This window comes from Perissodus microlepis, chromosome 16, assembly GCF_051167445.1.
Source record: "Perissodus microlepis isolate ML-2025 ecotype Zambia chromosome 16, ASM5116744v1, whole genome shotgun sequence".
Classification (NCBI taxonomy): domain Eukaryota; kingdom Metazoa; phylum Chordata; class Actinopteri; order Cichliformes; family Cichlidae; genus Perissodus; species Perissodus microlepis.
Genome location: NC_140476.1, coordinates 19,555,089 through 19,573,561, shown reverse-complemented (window position 1 = coordinate 19,573,561; position 18,473 = coordinate 19,555,089). Strand labels below are relative to the sequence as shown.

At 40.3% G+C, this 18,473-nt stretch overlaps 1 protein-coding gene across 6 annotated transcripts in view; it reads right to left on the bottom strand.

Annotated features, from left to right (window-relative positions):
- Positions 1–4,980: 4,980 nt before the first annotated feature.
- The window catches only part of myo16 (myosin XVI), a 101,973-nt gene continuing 88,480 nt past the window's right edge, over positions 4,981–18,473 (bottom strand). For 4 of the 6 annotated variants that reach the window (XR_014802901.1, XR_014802900.1, XR_014802899.1 and 1 more), the window contains exons 33-36: positions 16,364–16,516; positions 15,326–15,411; positions 11,718–11,827; positions 8,225–8,321 (exon numbers count right to left, since the gene is read on the bottom strand). Coding sequence is in view for 1 of the 6 variants with exons in the window: in XM_084954658.1 (XP_084810784.1) it covers positions 8,151–8,321; positions 15,326–15,411; positions 16,364–16,516 (410 nt within the window). In the remaining 5 variants the exon portion in view is untranslated. Of the gene's footprint in view, positions 8,322–11,711; positions 11,828–15,325; positions 15,412–16,363; positions 16,517–18,473 lie in introns of all 6 variants that reach the window. The other 2 variants (XR_014802898.1, XM_084954658.1) reach the window with 2 other exon arrangements.

The following is an 18,473-nucleotide window of genomic DNA, read 5'->3' as shown; positions in this document are numbered from 1 at the left end:
AAGTGCGGGAGAGAGTATGAGCGTCCAGCGTTTAAAGCGTGGAAGTACTGACCTTACTTTGAGTTTGATTCCATAAAAAGTGACAAAAACATTAGCGTCCGTTGTGCGTGGGAAGAAAACTTCTTTTTACAGCGGAAAAAAAAACCCTAAACAAGCACCGAGTGCGCAACGATGTAATGGGAAATTCATAGAGAAACTCGCGGATTCTTCCACTGACCGCTGTGGCACACCTGCACCAGAGCACGCCTCCGCCTACCCCACTCCTGCTTTACAGGTGAAAATAGAGCAACAGGACCGCTAGTCTTTGATTTTATTTATTTTCTGCTGTGTTTTACTTGCATCTATTTGAAAGACTGAGTGTAAACACAAAAAATATTTTATTTTATGTGCTGGAATGTGCAGAAAATAGGTTTAAATGTTAAACTAATTTCTTCAAGTCAGAGAATGTTGCATATAATTAAATTTTTGCTTGATGCATAAAGTTAAAAGATTAAAACTGATAAAAACAAGTTTAAAAAAAGAGACTTTTCCATTTGATTACATTTTGTATGATGGATTATGCAGAAAAAGTAGAATTGGGCTGAAAGATCTATCGCTTTATCACCTCTTCAGGTTGTAAATCGTGTTTTTAAAAAGTAACTAAGTAACTAAGTAATTAATTACTTTTGAAAATAAGTCATCAGTAAAGTAACTGGATTACTTTTTTGGGGAAGTAATCAGTAATTAGTTTTTTCAAGTAACTTGACCAACACTGATGGGGACAATACATACATACTTTCTAATTATTACTAAGTAACAGACTAATAAAAAACTGGAACACAACTTATCCAAAGTGAGGCACAAACTTCTTGGATGGCTTTACAACACAGCAAGATACAAAAAAATCAGTCAGATAATCTATTAAAATGTTCCAAAAGACACCAACAGCACATACACAGTTCAGAACTTGAGTTTCAGGCATTTTTGCATCGGCCTTGGAAGGTACTCAAGGAAGAAAAACAAATGCATTAGGCAGAAACAGACTCACTGGAACTTGTCATCAAATGCTACTTGACCTCACATGTACAACGAGTCACTTCTAAGTGACTTATTTGTGATTCACTTGTTATTAGAAATGCCTTTTCACTCTTCACCGCGTTTTGTACATGTATAATCAGTTAAAATGGTTCAGCCTGAATCATCCAAACACGAACTGTTTCCCAAACCTTCCAAATCTGATTGTAATTCAAAGTTGATATTTTATCCCCCACAAAGTGGCAACTACAAAAATTTTCAGGTTTTTCTACAGGATCAGTGTGCAAGCAAATGTTTGTTGAACTGATAATATTTTTGGAGGAATATTCTAGCACACATACAGTATGCAACTTTTATCAGGATAAATATTTACAGTTACCATTATCCTTGCGTGCATTAGAAGCAACTAAATGAGCAAATACAAATGAATGTGTGTTTTTCTAAGAGGTTAGGACTGTTCAGTATTCTGCTATTCTGATAAAGAAACACTTGATAAGATCTTATGCATGACTAAAGAGCTTTGTGAGATTTGTAGGGCTACCATGTAAATATAATGTTAAAAGAACAACCTCAAACCAATATCTAAAATTGTTTGTATTTGCGTTTGTATGTTTATACGATTGCTACAGAATGAACGAAAACCCCAATGCAGTTCTATTAACAACCAATAATCCAACTATAATAATCCAAAGTTATGCCAGTTTGTTTAACTGGGCAATATAAATTTAATGTGACTTGATGATGACGTTTCTAACTCCAGAGTACACAGTTGACACACCTGGCAGTGCGTGTGTTAGTGCCCTTTGATAGAAGCCTTCTACAGTGATACACACTAAGGCATCAACTTCAAACGCTGGCTCCCACACTCTGAGGTGAAGCTTTCCAGTGACGCTTGAGGCAAACGCTTTTTTTTTGGTAGATTGGAAAACAAACAGACAACTGAATCCTGCTTGTCTTGACCTGATTACTAACTGAAAAACCACAGGTTAGTAAATAGCTAGAAGCACACCCTCTCATCCTGGGAAATGTCACTTCAACCAAGCATTATGCTCAACACTGCATGTATTGCGCTCCTCTTGTCATAATGTGTGCTTCATGGAAATATTAAGACACGCACACACGCGCACACATAAAAAAAGCTCCACCAAAGTACATCACTGGAAACACTGGACAAATATTGGACTTTAATTACTAATCACTGTATTACGTTGTACTTATACTTCTTTACGGATTCATTGCTTTTATTTGCTTACTTAAGCAGCTACATTGCAGCATTGTGGTCATACATAAAAATGTTTAACTCACTAGAAAGTTTATAAAGTATCAGAACCATCTCAACTATGTTTCTGGTGCCTTTTGGAGCATTTTTACTGTCATCATTTGACAAATAATATGGCTTGCTATGGAATCTAAAAAGTCAAAGTAATTTTATTGGTGTGGTACTTGTCACCAGCTAGTGTCTGTGACACCCAGGATAGGAATTGACAGGGGAGTGCGAGGGGATGGGAGGTTTCCAGCACAAAAAAACAATAAAATGAGAAATGACTATCACTTTTAATATCTCGTGATCAGAGATGGGCAGTAACGAGTAACGCGTTACTGTAATCTGATTACTTTTTTCAAGTAACGAGTAAAGTAAGGGATTACTATTGCAAAAACGGTAATTAGATTACCGTTACTTTCCCGTAGGAATGCTGCGTTACCGCGTTACTAAAACCGTGATTTTTTTTGCAAGAATGTCTCATGACAGTGACGTAAGCGAGTGCGACGTTCGTGACAACAGCTGTGTGCAGATCAACAACGGATCATATATCGAGTGCGGGAGAGAGTATGAGTGTGCAGCGTTTAAAGCGTGGAAGTACTGACCTTACTTTGAGTTTGATTCCATAAAAAGTGACAAAAACATTAGTGTCCGTTGTGCGTGGGAAGAAAACTTATTTTTACACTGAAAAAAACCCTAAACAAGCTCCAAGTGCGCAATGACATAATGGGAAATTCACAGAGAAACTCTCGGATTCTTCAACTGACCGCCAGTGTTGCCAACTCTTCAGTAAGGAAAATCGCTATTGGTTGTCCTAAAAGTCGCTAGAAGTCGCTAAATGACGTCATCGCCTAATTTGCATAATTGGTCATGCTAATATAATTGTAACCTATGTTGTTGGAGAGAGAAATAACATCGTGGAAGAGACATGAAGTGAGTAAAAACGTCCTAAATGCATTTAGAGTTTATTTAGAACTACAAATTAAATTTATTTTAGCAATTATTGTTTTTTTTTAATGTCACAATTCCAACCCTGCTCCTTTATCCGGGCTTGGACCGGCAAAAGTGACCCGAAATAGGCAGTCTGGTGGAGTTACTGTGTGTGTATAAGTAGTTTTAAACCTCGTGATCCACAAAACAGCATAACAGTAAAAGAAGAACTGATTGCGTTACAGTCAGTGCGGGAGCAGCGGCTTCGCTCATGCGCGATTCATTTGCAGTTTGGACGCATAGGTGTGAACGTCTTCTGCCCTGATAGCAGCTGGGGAAGGACTATCCTCCGCCTGTGAGCGCTTTGGAACGGGCGTGGTACCCACGGCAGCACCCGCTGCTTGTTGAGAGTAAAAGCGATACCCGCTTTGATGTCAAAAAGTCATCATAAATAAGTCTCCAATAACACCAGAAAAAGTCGCCAGATTTGTCGCTAGTCGCTTTTTGGAAAAAAAGTCGCTATGGGGGTCTGAAAACTCACTAAATATAGCGACAAAGTCGCTAAGTTGGCAACACTGCTGACCGCTGCAGCACACCTGCACCAGGGTAAACCTCCGCCTACCCCACTCCTGCTTTACAGGTGAAAATAGAGCAACAGGACCGCTAGTCTTTGATTTTATTTATTTTCTGCTGTGTTTTACTTGCATCTATTTGAAAGACTGAGTGTAAACACAAAAAATATTTTATTTTATGTCCTGGAATGTGCAGAAAATAGGTTTAAATGTTAAACTAATTTCTTCAAGTCAGAGAATGTTGCATATAATTAAATTTTTGCTTGATGATAAAGTTAAAAGATTAAAACTGATAAAACAAGTTTAAAAAAAGAGACTTTTCCATTTGATTACATTTTGTATGATGGATTATGCAGAAAAAGTAGAATTGGGCTGAAAGATCTATCGCTTTATCACCTCTTCAGGTTGTAAATCGTGTTTTTAAAAAGTAACTAAGTAATTAATTACTTTTGAAAATAAGTAATCAGTAAAGTAACGGGATTACTTTTTTGGGGAAGTAATCAGTAATTAGTTACTGATTACTTTTTTCAAGTAACTTGACCAACACTGCTGGTGATCCCTTGAGAGCAGAGAGGACATGTCAGGGGTCTGGGATGATCTGTATCCCATTCTGTTCACATTTTTCATTATGTCACCATTCCACTACTACTTTTTGAACTTGAAAACCACCCCTATTTAAATAAAAGAGAAATCAACAGGAATCATAGTCAAACGTGACTAAATTCCATACAAAGATGAATGCTGTAGCTTTTTATTTGAAATTGCAGTTATGCAGAGCATCTTGCACAGCTTGTTGATTTCGCAAGTGATGGAGTAATGGGCTGACAAGAGAGGAACTGTCTGGAGGCTTGCAGATGTGGGTTAAAAAAAAGGTTACACTTTGTAGCAAGCGGAAAAATCTTTTGTCAAAACAGACTTTTTATTCTTAGAAATATGCTTTATCTGAACTTTTATTTATACTTTCCTGAAACTGATTTTGTGCTGATGCTCAAGTGACACGGCCGGCCAAATAATGCAAGTAGAAGGGGGATTTAAATCTGGCATCTTAAAACAGTTGTATTGCTGCATTTGATTGTGAGTGTCTGAAAAAAGGTCAATGCTAAAACTGAGGGTTCACAATTAGGTTTTACAAACAATGGGTAATGTCACAGTGGCTACTTAAATATAAACACACACACAGAGAGAGAGAGAGAGAGACTCGCATTGACACAATTGTGCTTTATTGCTGTACAAGTACAGTACTTAAAAAATTGGGAACATAATAATTCTGAAATATCACAATCATTTTTTTCTTTCCACAAACACATATGTGTGCAGATTAAAATATACTGTATGTCATGTACAAAAGAAAGATTACAATAAAAAAAAAACAACAACAATATGAAAGGCAGTGCTGAAATATCATGTCTCTCTGGACAACTATAAGTGGACTGGAGACAATAGATGGCCATTCTACACTGGCAGTAGCACCAGAGAGGTGATCTCAGAGCAGAGGATTTATAGATTCCTGGCTAACGAATATGACTGGCAGTATTTTGGCTGCCGGAGCTTACTTCAGAGTGAGCTAATTCATCAAGATTTGTATGTGATGAAGTGGACATATTAGCAGATGGGTTTATGTGGATATGGATGGATGATGTGTTTAGCCGAGACATTGGGGGACAGTGGAGTGATTCACAGTGCAGAGGGAAGCAGTTCTTCACATTAGACAGCCTTTATCTTTTCTGCACGAGCATGTTATACGGGGAGGACACCCAACATGTGGTCATGCAAGGTAAAAACCACTGATATGCTTTAAAATACAATTTAAAAATGTCCTCATTTCATGACTTCCATAAACATAAGTATACACAAAACTGCACACGACCAACCATAACTCTGATTATACTGAAGGATAAATACCAAAGCTAGAAATTCTTTCAATGGCATTAGCAAGGTTGACGAGCTTAGTCTTGGTTCCTGTCTTTTGTTTGATCGCAGATGAAACACACAACTACTTGTGTGAAAATGTTTGATATATTTCTCCATTGCAGTGCTCATGCAGCCCCAAATCACAGTGCACAAGGTGTGATATATGGGGCAAATCAATACCTTATACTTGCTTGAAAAAAAATGAACTGCATACACAACTTCTGAAGACAATAATCACATTAAGCAGTTAGGTACACTCTTTTGATTCCAGTAATAAGATACAAAGAGATTCAAAGATGTGCACAGGATGGTGGAATAAAAATTTTGCATTTGTACATTCAGCCAGTCAGTCCAAAACACAACTGGGCAAGTTCGCCTTCAACGGCCTCTTGAATATTTGTGCACCTTCGCACGCCGGCAACAATAGAGATCGATCCTGCGATGGCGCTGCTGATTTGCAAATCTGAACCAATTTAAATGCCTTGTGGGTGATCAGTGGGAATGAGAAATCTATTAGAGCTATTGATACTTGGAGGCTCTAACAATTCAGACTGGATCTTTAAAGATCGAACACCTTGTCTAGACACACCCAGCCCATTACAGAGGTCAACACAACACCACATAAACATTGTGCAATAAAACATCCATATACATTTAGAACATCTGCATTGCATCAGGGGAGCAGAACAATGGGGTCGAAGGGGAATAAACAAATCATTAAATAGAGTATAAACGAATTTTCATAACCGTAGACAGTCGTTCTAAAAAAAAAGAAAAAAAGATATTCACATCTTAAAATAGACCTCTTTCTTTCAGCATTGCATCTAACCCGAGACATTCTTCAATCTCAGTTTCACCATACACAGTATTATATACTCATCCTTGTCCTTCATCTTCAAGGTCAACCGCCGTGCTTTTCTTCTATAGTAAAAGCTAAAACATATGACACCATTCACTATTTACACTGTGGCTACCATGGAAACACCCGTAAAGCCGGTTTGATCCACTGGAGGAGGTGGGGTGGGTCAAGTAGGGGAAAGGGGAAGGGGGTCTGTTTGTTTTGGGTCAAGTACGGGAAAGGAAAAGAAGATGAGGACAGGACACAGAAGGTAAAAAATAGGCGGCTGCGAGGACACACCAACGAAGTAGGGATCTGTACAATAATCAGGTTCATCTGTGCGTGAGGTCTCCTGAAAAACGCATTAACCTGTTCAGATGCTGATGAGACACGTTAAGAGTGTGAACAGTTTTATACCCATTTTAAACACTTTTTAATGTTTTTAGTCCACACAGGATCACCAGTGAACTGCAACAACAGCTATGATTTGGTCATTTGTCAGTCTGTACATACAGTATACAAGCATAAGGAGACTACCGTACGCATCAGTTTTAATACTTGTTAGTTTAGATATAGCTTTCACACATTGTATCACTTTGGCACAGAGTTTCATGTTCAGAACATGAACTAAATACCTATCGGCTAAAGCTTTTTTTTTTCTTTTCTTTTTTTAAAATCTCAGCTTTACCTTTATACATAAAGCCAAAGTATGCTCATTAGTTGGATCCCCGTCTCCTAGTAAAGGTAAGTGCAGTAGTTTAGGATTTGGCCAGAGGGCTTTCTCAAAGGCTGGTGGTAACAAGGGGGAAGAGAAGTGCACCTTGGGATAATACTGAGGTTACCCTGACCCCTGGCCGCTTGCTGCCAGGGCTGCAGTAGCACTTAGAGCCTACACATGAGACGCTAAGTGAGAGCTGTGTACCTGAAAAAGGTCCCATGTCTAAGCCAGTAAAGTGTTGTTCAAAACTGGAGGTCTCCAGAGACGTTGGTTGACTTGTAAACTTTCTGAGACTCAGGTGTGCACATATGAGAACGCATCACACGGGAACATCACAGCACGTCAAGTATAATCAGCACCGGGTTTTAGAGTGGAGCTCATTTTAATGCAGCAGCTCATCTTATGAGGCCATACGATCCAAATCAGATGGCCATTCGGCATCTAAACCCCAGGTCAACTACTTTGCTTGTAAATTAAGCCTCCTCTTGATCAGCGTCAGTCATTTCATCTTAGAAGAGCTGAAAATAAATAGACATGTCAGTGTTTTTCTCTTTTTGATCATATATGTCATCACAGACTATCCCGCATCTATTCTTTTTCTGCTTTGCAGTCATTTTTCATGGATATCAGTTAGTATCAGTTAGCTGTCACATGGTGCTGAGTTTCTATCACATAAGTAAGGGAATCCCCCACAGTTGAGTGCAAAGGGAAAAAGCAGGACCTTCACCCCATGGACTAGGCTCATTCTTGGAGCTTAAGCTTAGTCCATGGGGACAGAGGTTAACGGATCAAAAACAAACAAAAAAACAAGGAAAAGAATAAAATTGAAAAGCTCGTGCAAGTGTGGCTGAAGAAAGAGGGAAGAACTTCATAGCCAACGTATGTGACTTTATCAGAAAACCTCCATCATGGAGGGGCCTTCCTGTTGGTCCAGAGCAGTGTGGGGGGCAGGGGTGGGGACTTAGGTGGGCGGCGCTTCCAGTCACTCCGCCCCTCACACTGCAATCGCCGCCATCGCAGAAGCTCTCCAAGGGCGGCGCTCTCATCCCCGTTGGACAGACGTAGCCGCTGGAACACCTGGGGCAGAGAAGGAAGAATACAAGGTTAGGAAAGGAGGTTAGGGTTTGCTGAGGAGATGCAGCACACTGAAAAATCAAAAAGATTAACGACAGGAAGTCCACATGACAAGCCATGATCGGAGCGGAGGGGTGGGATGATAAACAGTGACTGCACAAGCATCGTAAAAATAATAACATTAACAGGGCAAAAACAACAACAACAACAACAAAAACAGGCACAACTTTGCCTGATTTTACATCTTAAAAAAAAGGAGAAGAAGTCCATCTTCTACAACTGGGTCACTTTTTCTTATGAATGATTCTAAAAACACAGAACTGAATGTGGGTCTGGCACTGAGCCACCTTATGGGAGTAGATGCAGCAGGAATCAGGATCCCAAACTGACATTTTAACAGAAACAAATTTCCATATTGTGTCACTTGAGTCCAACTACATCACCTACAAGAATATATTATGAGTTAAATGTTAAAGTAGTTCCTCTAGTGTCTTACAGGCACTCACAAAAATGTACATTCACATCTGCAACAGTCTGTATAGAGCCTCATCAGTCATCCGCGAGTCAATATGCCTGTAAATCAATCAGAAAGGAATTCCAAACTCCCTCAGTGAGTAACACCAGCAACAGGAAGGACGCCTGGCCATCCAAATCTGATTAGAAACTGGGAGGTGGGGTGGTATGATGGCAGCTGGTGGCCTAAGAAAAAAGACCTCAAAGGTGAACGCTTTTAAGACAAAGCTCCAAATATCCCACTGTTGTTTTGTTCATTTTAATAAATACTATGAAAACACTCTCTCTCTCTGTGATTTCAGCTTTCCTTACCCCCACTGCTGCACCCTAAACCTACTGCTTGCTACTGACAATGTAAAGCTTCAAAAACACCTTTAAGTGCTCCCACGGGCCCTATGAAACAACTATTAACAAAGTTGTTTCTCTTCACACCTATCAGTTTTTCCACTCTGCTGAAGTAGGAGCAGTGAGCTAAATCAGCTCAGTAGTACCTATAATGTAACATTTTCCAAGTCAACTGCCAAACATGTCATGTGTTTAGTGAGGAAGTCATAGGCTATGCCACACACACACACACACACACACACACACACACACACACACAGACCGGGAAAAAAACATTGCACCTATTGGATACTCTGACAAACATACCTGCACATACCTACTATACATGCACACCCAAACGCACAAACATACATCGAGATAGATTGCCTGCACTAGCACAATACTCAACAAGCTAATCCATAATTTACACCTCCCTGCCAGGCTATTCTTTGCACTGGCGCCAGCGAGGAACACCGGCTACTGGAACAGAAAATAAGTAGGAACACTGTGTCCCTCTGCAATGCATGACTGTACTGTTCATGGACACACACATACACAGAGACACGCACACAGAGACATTCAGTGAACATCAGATACAGTTTTTTTCAAATTAATAACTGTGAAACATTTATGGTTTCTGGCCTTGATGTCTGAAATGTAAAACAGTTTAATGCTTGTCTGCAAAATGTCATCATGACATCGAGGCGAGATGACAAAGTTAAGTTTAGAAAATAAAATCGCTTTTTGACAATTCAAAGCTGTCTGATGGCGACTTTACTCCAGATAACAGCACTCTGAAATCTAAACCACACCCTTCTGTGTTGGGGGAAGTGGTGGGGGGATGGGTTTAGATCCATACCAACATGTGAATGGATTGTTATGGTAATAGCATGGTAATGTGGGATAGTAGTCATTCCAAACTGTCACTCACAGGAAGGATATCCTGAGGCCACAAAATATTCCAATAAGCTCCGAGCTTTTCCACATAAAACGCACACATTCCCGGGTGTAAACAGCTACTACATGCACGCTACTGTGTATACACCCTCAGATACAGAAAACTAAAACACCGCGTTCTCTGATTGTTTGTACTCAAAGCACTAGATATGACTTAGAAAGGATTTCACAGAATATAAATTGCATTTTTTATTATCTGACAAACAGTAACACGTGAACTTCCAAAAGAGTTTCTTTTATGTGTTAGTCAAAGCAGATAGAAAAAAAGAGAAAGGTCACTAAACAGCTAATATTTCTATAACTGGGTGGCCAAGGACAGGTCGATCATAGAGAATAAAACAAGTAGAATAAAAGAAACTACAGACAGGATGATATGTTGCTATCTCGGGATGACTTATGTGTGATGTTTTCCTTTGATATTCCCCTGAATAGTTTCTGTGGAGTCATGTAAGGATCTCTGTCTAGTCCGATACATTTTAAGAATAGGTGTCACATGTCACATGTTCCCGAGTAGCACATGTGACCACTCCTTCTATTTCAAATGCCCTGCCAAGTCATTGTCTGAAGGGATAAACAAAAATATAAATCTTTGTACCATTCAATCATTTAGCAGTCTGTCAAGTCTTTATATAATTAGTCTAGACTGCTGCGCGCTATTCACGGCAAAGACCCAAACAAACCAGTCCATTCATTCTTAAATGAGCTGCCCATTCATCTTCCTTCATCCTTTCCTTTTTATTTATCCCATTAGTTCTGAGAAACCTACATAAAAACGGTCTACAGTGCAGCTAATTGAAAGACATTGTGTGTCACAGAGTTATTCCCACCTCACGATCGTGTATAAACTCAAAGTGATGAAGGTGATCAAGAAAGCGAAACACCGGTGAACAGCGATGATGCAGTGATGCCAGAGAGAGTCTGAGGAAGGGTTAAAAGGGAATCGAGTGATGGATTCAGCAACGTAAAAGTCCCAGCAGATGAAGAGCAATAAAAACTGCAGCTCGAGTTTGAGACTCTCAGGAAAAACACTGTATAGTGACTTTTTGTGCTGAGGAGGACAGCAACAAAAAAGGAACAACTGCAATTGCCAAAGGATTTCTCCACATGTGTGGGTATTCAGATCTATTTAACCTGTGAGCTGCAGTTTCCTTCCAGAAATGAGGGATTAAAAAAAAGAAGAGCGTAAATGTCATCGACTCAGGATTCCTCTGACTCCTGAGAGCCGAGATGATGTCCTGCAACAGCAGTGGTTTTCAAAAATGCTTCTCCAGTGACCCATATTTTCAGAAGATTTGATTTTTTATGACAACTGCCAGAAATTCTGATTAGAATTTTTACATCTTATTTTCAGCCATGAGTTCAGACTTCAAATCCTGTGTAATATTAAACTAGAATTAATTTCAGGTAACCGCAGCCACCGATTTCCATAAAAGCTAAAACAACAAATTCCCTTCTTACTCCATAAACACATTTTTGCCATTTTAATTTTGACTCAGACAAACCTTCTGGAAGTTTTATGAATCATTACTGATTTGACTGCACACTGGATTAATGAAAAACACTGCGATTAAGGGCAGAGAGGGGCGCGGCATGACGTACACTCACCACATCCCTACATGTGCACGAGGGCTCACAGCGAGCCCACCCCCTGTGCCCCCCTCGCTGTTTTAGAGGGCAGCCCCCGCACCGAATGGAGAAAAGTTGAGATGACCCCTCTGGAAAATATAGGAGGGAGTGAGAGTAACAGCCAAGCTCATTAGATTCATAGAAAGAGAAAGAAAACAGGCATTTATGTACAAGACAACAGCCTAGTCGAAAGTAGATGGTTACATGTGCTTCAGACTTTTTAAAATGCTGTAAGAAAGGAGCACTAAGCAGAGCTTGCTGGCACGTCTTTATTTTATTCCACAGTCACAAACAGGCTTCAGATACTCAATGCACAAGGTGAACTCGTCCAATTCTGAATGGAGCAATAAAATATTTCATCAACCTGAGGATTGTCAAGTGGGTACACAGCATGCCTTTACATCTCTAGTGAAGTTTACCTACGAATAGCGTGCGCTGAACTCTTCTGAGAGTGGAACAGAACGTCCTTTGCTTCTTTTTGCATTAAACACAGAACAACTCAAAAGAAAGAAGCCAAAAAGAAGCCAGTGTTAAGTTTTTGTGTGATATTGGATTTAAACCCTACTCTCTCAAGTGCAAAGTTTCTTTCTTCTTCTTCCTGTGCGGCTCTTCCTGCTACTCACCCAGTCTGGTCTGAAAAGACCAAGACCTATACGGTATGTTCAAGGCCTGATAAGAGAGCCCAGACAATGATTATAGGAGCTTCCTCGTTCTCCTTTTTTTGTTCTCAAATGCATAAAATGTTCTTTGTACGTAACTAAAAGTTGTCTAAGGCGCTTGGAAAGAAAAGCATCTGGAATTCTTTAAGTTCTTGAAGACATTTCACCTCTCATCCAAGAAGCTTCTTCAGTTCTAAGAGAAATAAACGCAACATAGAAGAGCCACCTTGACAGTACAAGACTCAGCTGTACACCTGCATCTAAAGGATAAAGGTCACTCTTTCAAGGATGCCAGTGTTCACATTTTGGACAAAGACAGATGGTTTGAAAGAGGAATGAAAGAAGCCATCTATGTCCACTGTGAATGACCATATTTGAACAGAGGCGGTGGCTTACGACACCAACTGTCTGCCATCTATAATCCAGTTTTGAGATCCCATCCCAGGAGCCTTAACGCCCACTCACACCTTGGGTCAGTTGATCACAATAAGTCACATAATGTTCTGAGGCCATGTCCACACTAATACGTTTTCATTTGAAAACGCATCTTTTTCTCTCTGTTTTGGCTTTCCGTCCACACTGAAACGGCGTTTTTGGTCAAGGAAAATGAAGCTTTTTGAAAACGCTCTCCAAAGCGGATACATTTGAAAACTGCGTTTTTGCGGCGCAGTGGAGACTGCATAAACAGAGACTTTTTAAAACGATGACGCATTTTAGTCATATGATGCAGTCATGTGACCAGTTAAACTAAGATTGTGCATTGTGCAGCAGTTTAGTTTGCTCTCAATTTTGACAGCCCTATTAAAGATCAATATCAGTCTGTACATGCTCCAGATAGCTTTTCTTCAAATTCTTTAATTCTCACTCGCTTTTGCAACTTTGTACTTTTGTGTTACTCGCAGCAACAACTCCACCTCATTGTTAGTCCATTTAAAAAACTCGGTGCTTTTCCTCAACATTTTGCTGCAACGTTTCAAAGAGCCGGAAAGTAAATAAACGGCAGACAGAAATGAGGCAGGTCAAATCGTTTTAAGTTTCACACGTGCGCGATACAGGAACGTACCATTTTCAGTCATTCCAGTGTGGATGAATAACTGTTCAGAAACGACTGAAAACGATAGTGTGGATATGGAGCGTTTTTAGACGAAAACGCAGTTTTCAAATTTAGCAGGATTAGTATAAACTTAGCCTCATAATGGGTTCACCCAAAACCTTGGCTGATTGTGACGCACACCCGTTTTCACATCTTGGCTGGTGTGATTAGTGACCCTTGTAGGGACACTCCCTATAGGGCTTAAATCTGGGACTCTGGGACCCACCAATTGCTCTTAGAACTAAAGAAGCTACTCGGATGGCACTTTTCTTTCCAAGCTTCTTAAGCTACGTTCACAAATCGGATTTTTTTTTTGTCTGCTTGTTCAAACTACAAATAAAATGTGACAGCAAACGTGCTCTAGTGTGAACCCTCAAAGCGGCCCGCATGCGCAAAAGAAGACGTCACACACAACGCGCTGTGTTTAGACCCAGACCAAACAGTATTGTTTGACTGATGGCCCTTAATATAAAGACTTGTTTCGGACTTTACGTTTCCCAATTTTGCTTTAAGTTATTTTGTTATTTACATAATAATGTAAATAACCTAATAATTATCCTTATTGCGGTTTTAGAGAGGAGCGGTGCTTCAAAGGATAGTTGCAGATTTCTGTCAGAATCTGCAGATTATACAGTACAAATAAAATATTCATGTTTCTCCAGCGTTGTCTTCCCAACAGTTTCACTGGATGGCCAGGAAATGTTCACAATGTCTTCTCGGGCGCTTCTCTGGCGCTGATAATTGGTGTCTGTCTTGTGTCAGTGACGTAAAAGACGGATTTAATGCGACATGACCATTCAAACAGCAGTCGCTTTCTAAAACATCGGATATGTATCGGATTCAGTACCACATACGAAAGTGACCCAGGTCGGATTTGAAAATATCGGATTTGTGCCGTTCACACTGTCACACCATGATCGGATATGGGTCGCATAGGGTCAAAAAAGTCGGATTTGATGCGCTTTCGCCTGCAGTGTGAACGTAGCTTTAGACTACGATGACCTGGATGACTGAGAACCTTCACAGACATAACGAAAACTTGATTCTTGAGATAGGTGTTGCTTGTTTTGGACTGATTTGATTTGTTCCCCTTTTTTTCTCTCATCTGCTATGTCACTTTTTTTCTGGTAGTTTAAATTGGTTTTATTTGTTATTTTGATAAGTTGCTTTATTTATTCAGTTGAGTTCTTTCCTGCTAACTTTGGTACAGGCCCCAAACTATGATGTGGGTTTTTTTTTTTTAAACATGTAAATTAAAACCAATTTTTCATCTGTGCTCCACCTATGTGCATCATCTTAAAAGTTAAAATTAGACTTTCTATGACACACATTCATCAGTCAGTGGTAAGGCTCAGTTTTCAAAAGGCTCGTCTACAACCATACGGTAGTTAATGAGCTCAACATAATGAGATTCAGAGTATGTGTATTCATGTAAGCATGTGGGTAAGCTTGGGTGCAAAAAACTAAACAAAAAAAAACCAAAAATATTTTATCCTGTAATCATACACCTGTCCTTGGAAGCACAAAAAGCTCACATCACAAGTGATGCATGCCACTGAAAGAGGCCACTTCCCTGTCCACTCAAAATGTCAACAAACCCAAACAGAAACCTTATATAGTCGTGCTGTAACTGTGTGTGTGTTTAACTGTATACATATATGCATCCCATGACAAGTTTTAAACACACCAAGGTCAGATGCACTTCCGTGTGTTACGTAAAGTGTTGGGGAGTAAGGTTGCAAAGAAAAAACTGCACCTGTTGCCATCTGTACATAGCTTCTGATGAAGGCACCAAAAGTGTGTCTGTGTGTTTAAGTGCCTGTCTTTGTGGTTACCTGAGTATGATGACTATCCATGTGTCTGTGCAAAGAGGGGGTGCTGGAGGAGTTTGACTTGCTGTGACTCTCATCCTCCAGCGACCCTGAACACAGAAAAAGAAGCGTTTCACAAACCACGGATATCTGTCTTCTCAAGTCTTTCCACACACAGGCAGGTATAATCTGAAGGACACACCGTTTTTCAAACACAAGCAATCTGAGAGAGGGCTAAGAAACTGTTTACATGCAAAGAAAAATGTTAAGGCAAGAGTATGGTTTGGTTGCAAAACTCTCTGGGTATTTAAGAATAAAGTAACCACTCTCTGGTTCCAGTAAATCCTTCTCAGTTTCTCAGGTCACCTGATTATACCATTTAATTTCCCTCTCGTTATTTGTAACTCTAACTCCACTTACCAATCTTCCCAGCCTGCAACTACTTTTATTTCAGTCCACTCCACGATGAATTGAAGTGATTGTGCGGATCTGGCATTACAATGGCTAAAAGGAGAGTTTGCAGCTAAGACTGGCCTGGTGTATGACTTTGTCACTCCACAGGTAGAGCCAGTGGAACTGTATTTCTTATTTACAACCACATGGCATTTTAACTACTTTTTACTAACTGTAAACTATAAGTAGACTGACACCCATTAATCTCTAGATGCATAGCTACGTACCAACATGACAGTGGTGAAGCTGGCAGGGTCTTAATATATGATAACAGAGGTTGTAAAAACAAAACAAAAAAAACTCAGTGTGTCTTTGCTTATCACCTGAAATGTCATGAAGCTGCCATGTCAGTTTTCCTTAATGTCATACTTGAAATTTGTCAAAAACACATTGTAACCTTGACATTCATAAAATATGGAGAACTTATTTGATTCAATCCAGGCTCGGTATGTGTACAGCTTTGGATTTCTATTTTTGCCGTGCTTAAAAACCACTAGCAAGTCCGCGCCAAGCTTTACCAAAGTAACCTTGAATAATATAGCGGGTCATTGCTATTTAAAAATATGTTCCTAAGATTGTGAGTGTGAATGTGCAACATTGGGCTGTTACCGTTTGAGATCTGATTCCCGTTCTCTACAGGGGCAGGGCTTTGTGAGTGGGGAGAGTGGTTGTTGGCGTTCTTGTCTTGTAGCTGGAGAGATGGTGAGGTGGGGGCAGAGCCACAGTCTTCCCTCCCTGGCAGATTGATATTAGAATTGAATCCTGGTGGGAATATAACAAGAGGAAATGCAACTGCATATCGGTGCATGTTACAAACTGTAATATCCATCATGCATAATATCATCAGAATACCCTCTCTTTATATATTTCATAATATCTGTCTGCCTTTCTCCCTTCTGCTGCTCATTGGGGCTCAAATGCTACGCACTGCATGAGTAAGTAACTGTGGGTGCATATGTGTGTGGCAGTGTGAATGAGAATTCATCAGCTGCTGTCCCACACAGAGAATGTTTGCCTCCCGGTCCATCCATGGTCACAAGATGCCTAAATATAAAGTTACCAAACTGTACTATCCCATGGGATAGGTGAGTTTTTACAAGGGACACAAGGCCATGCAGTGAGACAGAGCCCATGCGCGTGTTCATGCTTATGAAAGATGAGTCATTCAGGCACAAAGACCATGCTAAATGAAATTGGAAATTTTGGATGGTGCTGCAGAGGTATGATGTGTCTCATGACTCTGATTTCCTAAAGCCTGCCAAGACCCCCTGCCCTCTTTCCCTTGCATTCCTGTGGTTTTCTCATTCCCTGAAGATGAGGAAAGGCGGGTGGAGAAAAGAGCGTCAGCTGCTCTTCACTTCATGTCCGGGATAGCAACTGCAACCCCTGGGCAGTCCCACAGCGTCAGGTATCACATTCAGTTATTTAACAGCCGATAGGGAACGGAAGTAGGGCGTTCTGTTAAGCCCACTGGCATCTCTCTACGCATGGATCTAAGAGGGCCGCCTTGCTTTGCCCACTCAAAATACACCAGTGCTCGGTTCCCCTGTCACACACACCGTTTCCATGACGCCAGCACTTTTCCCGTACAGTTGCAGGTGCTGACGAGGGGTCAGACGCAAGATGTCATGTGATGCAAATGCGTAAGCATGTTCACTTGCCCTCATACCGTCTCTTATAAGGAGTTTAACTTTTTGCCCACTGAACTTATTATATTTATAGAACTATGAGACAACAGCTTTGATCACAGCTCAGCTAGCTTCACAATCAGCTTCTAGCATGATGTCTAGCTGATGCTTTCACCTGAATTCTCCAATATGCAAATAATAGTCCAGGACGTGCTGTTCAATGCTGCGAGGCAGTCTTGCTCCCTTCAGTAGAACCTGAGTGAGCTGTTAAATATTTCATAGCTATCCTCTTGGTTCTCCTGCTCATGTATTATTAACCCAGCCACAACTAATACACTTTGAGGAAACAGAGCCTCAGACAGTAGGGTGCGACAGTTTCTCAAGGTGGAATATCAGTGATAAGTTTACTTTTCACACTCTCCCTGTCTGGGTTTGAAACCTTTGACCTAAGGGACCAGAGCTCATTTCATTCACTACGTGCGACAAATACTGTTTGTTCTTCTTTTGTAAAGGTCAGCTTTTTCATCACTACACACAGTTTCTATGTACTTTACATACGTGCAGAGCTATAGCACACAATAACAAAGCTAAAACATAATTACAGTGCAGTGTGATGCTAAGTGATTTACACAAGCTGGCTCATTACCTAACATATTAGAAGGCAGCTGCAGCAGCCAAAGGGCACTACACAGGAGGCTGTAACAAATGGGTTGCCTCAAGTAGGCCAAAGGGGGTTGCTGGTTACAACATCTGATCTAATGTAAGGGGTTTCCAAATGTAGGTCTGGATAACAGTGCATCTTACCTCTCTACTACTCGAACACAAAACAAAATCTGTGACAGATTTATTGCTTAGATTACCTATCTAAGCACGTAAAACTACTCCTGCTGTACAGAAGGTAATCAGATGGCATGCAATAAATCATCTGACCTAGGTCAGGATGGGATTTTGATCATAAGCTCACAACTGTGGGCGGACAACAGCAAGAAACACACGTGCATTCAGCTGAATGGGAAACTCTTTACAAAATGCAAAAAGGTTCATATATTGGTGGTTTGGGAAGCAAATTAATACATATGCAATAATTAAAG